This window comes from Chaetodon auriga, chromosome 3, assembly GCF_051107435.1.
Source record: "Chaetodon auriga isolate fChaAug3 chromosome 3, fChaAug3.hap1, whole genome shotgun sequence".
Taxonomy (NCBI): Eukaryota; Metazoa; Chordata; class Actinopteri; order Chaetodontiformes; family Chaetodontidae; genus Chaetodon; species Chaetodon auriga.
The window spans coordinates 5,647,308-5,654,786 of record NC_135076.1 but is presented as its reverse complement, the minus strand read 5'-3'; the positions used below and the strand labels follow the sequence as shown (position 1 = coordinate 5,654,786).

The 7,479-nt window shown below is 42.8% G+C and overlaps 1 protein-coding gene across 1 annotated transcript; it reads left to right on the top strand.

The window, feature by feature from the left end:
- The first annotated feature begins 3,538 nt into the window (after positions 1–3,538).
- Positions 3,539–7,479, top strand: atpaf1 (ATP synthase mitochondrial F1 complex assembly factor 1). Its single transcript, XM_076727027.1, has 9 exons — positions 3,539–3,779; positions 4,587–4,695; positions 4,985–5,047; positions 5,227–5,289; positions 5,404–5,454; positions 5,841–5,888; positions 6,121–6,216; positions 6,658–6,765; positions 6,938–7,479. The coding sequence occupies exons 1-9, from the start codon at positions 3,565–3,567 to the stop codon at positions 7,118–7,120; spliced, it is 936 nt and encodes a 311-aa protein (XP_076583142.1). The 5' UTR covers positions 3,539–3,564; the 3' UTR covers positions 7,121–7,479.

The window sequence follows — 7,479 nt, the reverse complement described above, 5'->3', positions numbered from 1 at the left end:
CACAAATCACAGATTCCCAGAGCAGCAGGTCACCTCTCAGATATTCATCTCACAGTTATATGAGACAGAAAATAGCAGCAGGTTTTCACATTTGACAAGCTGGAACCAGAGAAGATTTGGTATTTTAAGCTGGTAAATGGCTTTTATACTGATTCCTCATGAAAATTGTTAATTAATATTCTATCATTAAGCAATCATCTCAGCTCTGCCTGACTGCACAACATGAGTCTCTGAGGATGGATCCAGATGTAAAAGGTTAACATGTTCTTTTCTGCTCTGCATCTTTCTTTGTGCTACATATTTCAGCTTTTTTTTTTTTTAACACATCTTTTGCTCTGAGGCTGAAAATGGTTGCATTATGTGTGTGTGATTTTGTGAAATACTTTGGGAGAAGCCGATTGAATAAAAAATGAAATGATAAAGCAGCTGTTCCATATTTATTACATGGGAGGCACTTAAAGGCTGAACACAGAGGAAATCTGTGCGTGTGTGTCGGCTGTTGCCTTACATGTCTGAGCACGCAGGAGCAGTGTACCAAATGTTTGTGGTTTTTGCTTTTGCTTTATTTATTTATTCATTTATTTATTTGTTCTCTGGTGAGCGGGATTACCTCTGAATTATGGAACAGTCCCCTTTCTCTCCTTAAGTAAAAAATAACATCTGTCCGGCAAATGGAGAGCTTAGTGTTTCTCTATAATTAATGGTAAAAGCCTCCAGAGCCACACATAAAATATACATCCTGCATGAAGGGGCCCCCATAACAAAGAGAGCGAGAGAATGGAGAGAGAGAGAGAGAGAGAGAGAGAGGAGGAGGATGAGGAGGAGGAGGAGGAGGAGGGGGCAGCAGGTCAGTGAGAGGAGAGGAAGCAAACACAGAAGCAGAGAGCAGATTAAAGAAAGCGGTCAGCGTGTGACAGCTCGCAGGATGGAGATGTGTGTTAGTCGCAGGCAAATCTGCAGCATGTGAATTCAGTCTGGAAAAATCCCCACAAAACAGCTGTTTATTTGATTTGATGTATTTGTGTGAGTAAATACATAAAATCTATTTATAAAAAATTGACTGGCTCAGAGCAGACATGCAGACATGCATCAAGATATTTATACTGATCACAGATGACTCATAGCAGTAGCTGCTTATTGTCACACACACTCACTCTGTCTTTTAGAGGTCATATTCTTCCTGATCTGATCTTCCAAAACATCTGCTTCGTGTTTCTGCTAGACGGCTGTCGATCAGAGAAACATTTACAGTAACAGTGAAGTCATCAGCAAGAACGACCAACAACACGCTGACTTGTGTGTCAGTAACCTGTAACACTAAAACATCCTCTTACTTACAAATTCTAAATGATATAACATGTAATTATTAAATAAAAAATATGAAACATTATTTACACTTTCAAGTACACTCTGCTTGAACATGTACATATCATCCTTCATTGTCAAAGATAAATCCTGCACACTGTGTGTACTGTATATAGAGATGTACACACACACACACACACACACACACACAAACACTGTGCATAACCATGTGAAGCAAGTATGTAAAGTAATCAATTACATTGCCCATTCAATATTCTTTTGCACTTTGTTTTTCTTTACTCTTTTACAGAAACACTTTATACACACACACACACACACACACACACACACCTCTGTATGTACATTATAGTTAAATGCGTATTGTCGCTTATCTTTGTTCAGCCTTGAAGTCCTTTTTTTTTAACTGCTTGAACAACTTAAAAACTGGAGTCGAGTTGCCCGTACGTGTTCACATACTTGGCCAGTAAAGCTGATTCTGATTCTGAACAGACGTTTGTAAAGAGAGCTGAGAAAGGCCTTGATTTTTAAGTCTAATGACTTGAGAGGTGCACAAAAATGACAAATTTCCAGCTGTAACTGAAAGTCTTCACTTATGGTTGGAAATATAGCTCGAGTGTATCTGATCACACCAGGCCGTTGAGGGAGACATACACGACAAGCAGGCACGAAGCTCCAGAAAATCTTAAACTGGAGAAAAAGGAAACAACCATCAAGAAAGACAAAACACAAGAGGAAACTCATCATGTTTACACTGTAAGTACAGAAACACCACTGCTGCTGCGTGTGTATTGTGTGATGTCTTTATCTTCGGTACTATACAATCTACATCTACATATGTTTTGTCCTGATCACATTCTTGAATTACTTTAAGAAAAATTGACATAATTTAGGATTTTGTAGTTGCACAATATCAGAATTCCTGAATCAGACCTACATTTACACTAAACTACACACACAAATCACTTGAATGATGTTTTTAAATGTATTTCTTATGTATGCACAGACACACACACACACACACACACACACACACACACACACACACACACACACACACACACATTATCCACCATCATCATCTGCTGGGTCCCAGGTGTACAGTGAACAGCTCCCAGCTGCTCTGCATATTGATTAGTGATTGAAAAATGATTGGCTGTGGAAAGTAAACACAGAGGCACTCAGACAGTCATCAGGGAAACACACGTCATTAAATTTACAGCCAGCATGGTGTCTGTGTGCGCACACACACAGGCATAAACAGCAGTGTGGGTTTATAGAGTACACACAGACGAAAAGATGAGAGCATCAGGAAGTGACTCTGGAGAGTTGGGGCTGATTGTTTATTGTACTTATCTGCTCATGTATTTGCTTGTCAATCGCAGCTGTGTCTGTGGAGCTGCAGTGGCTCTCTGAGTTCAGACAGCAGTGAGGACTAATCCATACATGGAAGTACATCCAGGCGGCTCTCAGTGAAGAGATACAGTGACCTCCAGTGGTGTCGACATGTCAAGACAGCTGTGAACAGAACAGCTGTGGCAATGTGAAATGGCTCGAAATTTACTTTTATTTTTTGGTTTATATTGAAAATCTCACAAAATGTGTTATTAGAGATGGCAGAGAAAGGCTAAAAGAATGCAGACATGGTTTTTTTCTTGTTTTGGGTTCCTTGTTTCCACTGAAGGGAAATCTTTATGCTGATATTTCCATTTTATACAATACTGCGCTTTCAGCTTTGTGTCAACAGCTTGTGTTTGTCCAGCTACTGTTTCAAGTGTAAAAAGAAAGAAAGAAAAAAAAAAGCTGTTTTTCTCACAAAGTTCACAAGAAAATGAATAGTTGTGTCAGCCCACACTACAAAACACACATCAATATATAATTTGTCAGTGTCAAAGTATATAATTATGCTTATTATTATATTATGTTTTTTTTGTTATGTTATTTTATTGGGCATTTTTCCGATCATTAAGTATAATTCATTTTAAAAATAATAGTGTGTGTGTGTGTGTGTGCGTGTGTGTGTGTGTGTGCGTGTGTGTGTGTGTGTCTGTCTGTCTGTCTGTCTGTGTAGCCATGTATTACGGACATAAATATGTATAAATAGGAGTGTGACTGTCCTTCCCTCAGGGGACAAAAAGTATGTATGTCCCCATAAAGTAAATCATTACATTTTTGACTGAAGAGTAACGTATTTTCCTCGGAACCAATGTATGAAAGCCGCTCACCGCCGGAATACTATAGATGTTGGACGGGAGCGATGGGAAGATGGCGGCGGCCATGGTACAAATGTCATGTTTGTACCGAGGAATGTTGGCGGTCCGGGCCACCGGCATCAGGACGCTGATCCCCGGACTGGTCCCGGCGCAGTTCCGAGCCTTCTCGGTGCGGAAGGAGCCGGACCTGGAGGAAAACCCGTACTACAGCAAGTACCAGGACAAGATCCAGAAGCTGCGCAGGTCAGCGGGCTAATTTAGCTACCAGCAACAACGCGTTCCCCGATACCCGGATCCCCGTTAGAAATGTTTGATATTTTAGAAGTCGGTTTCTTTTTTCTTTGTGTAAATGCTGTTTAGACTATTGCAAAAGAGTTCACCAAAATTCTGATGAGCAACTGATACATTCGGATTACATTTAGACTGTCAAGATGTGTATCCACGTATAACATTTTAACATTTACCTCTGACTCCCCGCCAATCTGTCATTAATGCATCAAGAGTCTAACTTAATGCTGGCGTGATGAGTGAACCAGTGGGCACTCCTGAAGAAGAAGAAAAAGCTGAATTTGTTTTAAGCAAATGTTTCGTGTAACGTCAGTTGTGTGTATACCGAACGTAGTGTGATTTGACTGACAGGTCTGTGGACTCATTGTTAAAGCTATGGCTTCCCCTCTGTTAGAAATAACGTTACTTTCATTGGACCGTCCTCTTGGCATCCACACCTTGTCCTGAGCCTCAAACTTCCAACAGACACAGTCAAAGGCACCAACACCTTCATGTAAAGAGAGAAATACTGAGGAATACCACATTAGTGTCCTGAAACTAATGTCTATATTTTGGTGGAAGGATGGAAATCATTCTAGGACCTGGTGGGGTTTTTCTCAAAAATGTTCAGCAGACACAACTTATTGAGGAAAAAAACATGCAAAACTACTAGTTTGGTGCTTTATGAAGGCTTCTTCTTTCATTCACAGGGTGAAATGGGATTTAGCCTGAAAGTGGCCCACTTTGTTTGGTGTTTCATTGATTTGTCCGACTCCTTTGCAGTGCCAAACCACAGGAGTACAACGCCCGACTGGAGAAACGGCATGAGGCCAAGAGCGAAGTGCTGGGACACTCGAAGCAGGCGGAGTTCGTCAAGTTCATGGAGCAGGAGGTGAAGTATCAGGACACCATGGAAATATGCTTGGAAAATGATGGAGGTCCTGAAATATTACACAAATTCAAGTCAGAAATTTAAACAACAGACAAATTATACACATTTTTAAGCACTTCTGTCCTGCTACTGTCCTCAGTAGTGGACATAAAACAATCCTGTCAGCCTGTGTTTATTACCTGCGTAATGGAGAAGGATTTTTCTCTGGTTTTGTTTCTTCTTCCGCCCGTCACGGCTCTTTAGCACACTGTTTGAATGTGATGTCTCTTTATTGTGGGAATCTTTGCAGTTGGAGAAAAGGGACAAGATGGCTTCCAGTGATGGAGCATCAGGAGGTTTCACAAAGAACAAGGTGAGATGAGCAGAGGAGCAGCTGGTCCTTTCACCTCACTTTGAGTTGATTCTCTTTCTGTGGTTATATTTAAAGATGCTCCTTATCACTGTTCATGTTTTTTGGTGTTTGAAGTGTTTTCCTTGTGGTGATGATGAAGTGTGCACTGGTAACACACTGTGTGATGTTCTGTCCTGCAGACGCTGGGCTCCATCCTCAACATGGAGATGATCAAGGACAAGACGGGAGAGGAAATTGCAGAGGTCAGTCTGTAGGGGGCGTTGTCTGTATTTGTCTCATGTAACCACAGATCGCCTCTTCCTGGTGCAGTTGTAACCATTTGAAACTGTTCTTTGTTTTGGCCTTTTTCCTCTCAGCTGTGGATGAAGTATTATTCGACCAAGGACACAGTCAGCGCCGTCATCCCGGTGAGTTTCACAGCAGAGAACGTGCTGATACAGCACAGAGTCTGCCGACACTTCATGTTCACTCATGTCTTTCACGGCTCCTCTTCACACTTTTTTTTCCCTGCTCGTGCTGTATCAACAAAAGTAGGTTCTTATCTTAAGTAGTAACTCATTTACTTTTGTTTTTGGAGTTTTTTCCTGCCTTGTTGCAGAGGATCGGTTCTGTTTTTCACTCCTGTGTGCTGTGTGCAGATTGTTTTTCCTGGATTCCCACGTTGTAAAGGAGTAATGCCCAGTCCCTCCATGTTTTCACAATTGCACCATGTTTGATAAGCAGCCAGTTTTGTAGATCCACGCTGGCACGTGTCTGGTCCTGACCTCAGAACCTGTCTTCTCTTACATTGCAGACCCAGATCTACGAGGTGATTTTCAAAAGATCACAGTCCTGCCAGATGGTAAGATCACAGCTTCTCACGCTGAGGCATTCTGAAGGAACACTGTGGAAACTCATGGCAAACCATCAGTCAGTCATTACAACCAAAAACAGTGGCTCATTTTGTGTTCAGGTTTTGGCTAAATGGCTGCAGAGTGCCAGATGAACAACACTTGAAATCACATTTTTCCTCTTTATTTTCTGTCTCATCACCATGGTGACCTCGCTCTCTCTGTGGTCTCCTCCCTGCTCAGTTCCTCTACGCTTTGCCTCAGAAGGAGGGTTACGAGTTCTTCCTGGGTCAGTGGTCCGGACACGAGCTCCACTTCACCTCCCTCATCAACGTCCAGGTAAACCACTTCCCACGGCGCCGTCACCTGCTGCTGGAAGTCTGGCTCTCTGTGGGCTTCTGACAGCTGTTTTCATGTACCGGTCACCCTGAAACTCAAACGATCAACCAGATGACAGTGCCGGCTAACTTCACGCCTTCAGGAAATAGATTTTAAGTTCACGTCGCTGATTGCTGGCAACATTTTCATTGCATGCCAGCAACAATGAGGTGAACAGAAGATGCTTTGTGTAAGAAGAACCTTTAACTGTGTTAACATGACAAAAAAAAAGTCAGGATTTGTGTCACTTGGCAGTGTGGGTAGAAAATGTGTGATCTTCATGTGTGTTTCATGCACACATGCTGGCTACGTTCATACTGTCAGCCTTAGTGCTCTATTAGGATGAAGCTTTGTAGCTGTGCAGGTGTTAACTACAGCTTTTCTCTTCCTGTTGATGTGCAGACTCTAGGAGAGAACGCTCCCAGTCAGCTGATCCTCTACCACTACCCAGAACTGAAAGAGGAGAAAGGCCTGGTCCTCATGACGGCCGAGATGGACCCCAAGTTCATCGTAAGTCTTCTACCCCGGTGGACTCACCTGGCTGCTGGCTACACCCGTATTAACGGGCCTCACTGCTGCTTTTTCATGTCTTTTCCCCGTTTTTTACAGTTAATATGCTCTAAATGGCCAAGAGTGTGTGATCATGGCTGTACGTTAAACCGTCTGTCCCTCCTCTTCACAGACCGTTCACCAGGCTCAGTGCTTAGCCAATCAGGTGCAGCTGTTCTACGGCACGCAGAGGCAGGAGACGTACCGACTGGTCGAGACATTTAACCACCACCCTACAGAGTTCAAACACATGTCAGTGATAGCAGAGCTGGAACAGAGCGGCCTGGGGCCAGCGGTGGCCCCTGGAGGGTCATAGTGAGACCAGAGTCGGGCTGAAACTGGATTCCCAAGAACTGTTGGTCTTCATTGGATCTTTGCTCAGCGCTGTCCGTTGGGATGCACCTTTTCCTCAGACTGTGTATGACGTTTGCAGCAGCGGCTGTGATTCAGGCAAAAGAATTTAAAGGAGCATCAGAAGCTTCTCGTGGACTCTGCGTGGGACTTATTCAATGTGCATAAATTTGTAACCACAGGAGAGTAATGTGGTGTTGATCAGATCTATAATAAATAAATGTATCCTACCCTCCATGTTAGACTGCAGCAGATGGACCTCGTCGGTCCAGCAGCTATCCCTGAAAACCCTCATGATGTTAAATAAATCATATTTAAAACATC

Excerpts from the sequence above, each read along its gene's own strand:
- atpaf1 (XM_076727027.1), top strand. The coding sequence starts at position 3,565 with ATGTTGGACGGGAGCGATGGGAAGATGGCGGCGGCCATGGTACAAATG. Across the intron at positions 4,696-4,984 it reads TCAAGTTCATGGAGCAGGAG|TTGGAGAAAAGGGACAAGAT; the intron begins GTGAAGTATCAG and ends GAATCTTTGCAG. Across the intron at positions 5,455-5,840 it reads CAGTCAGCGCCGTCATCCCG|ACCCAGATCTACGAGGTGAT; the intron begins GTGAGTTTCACA and ends CTTACATTGCAG.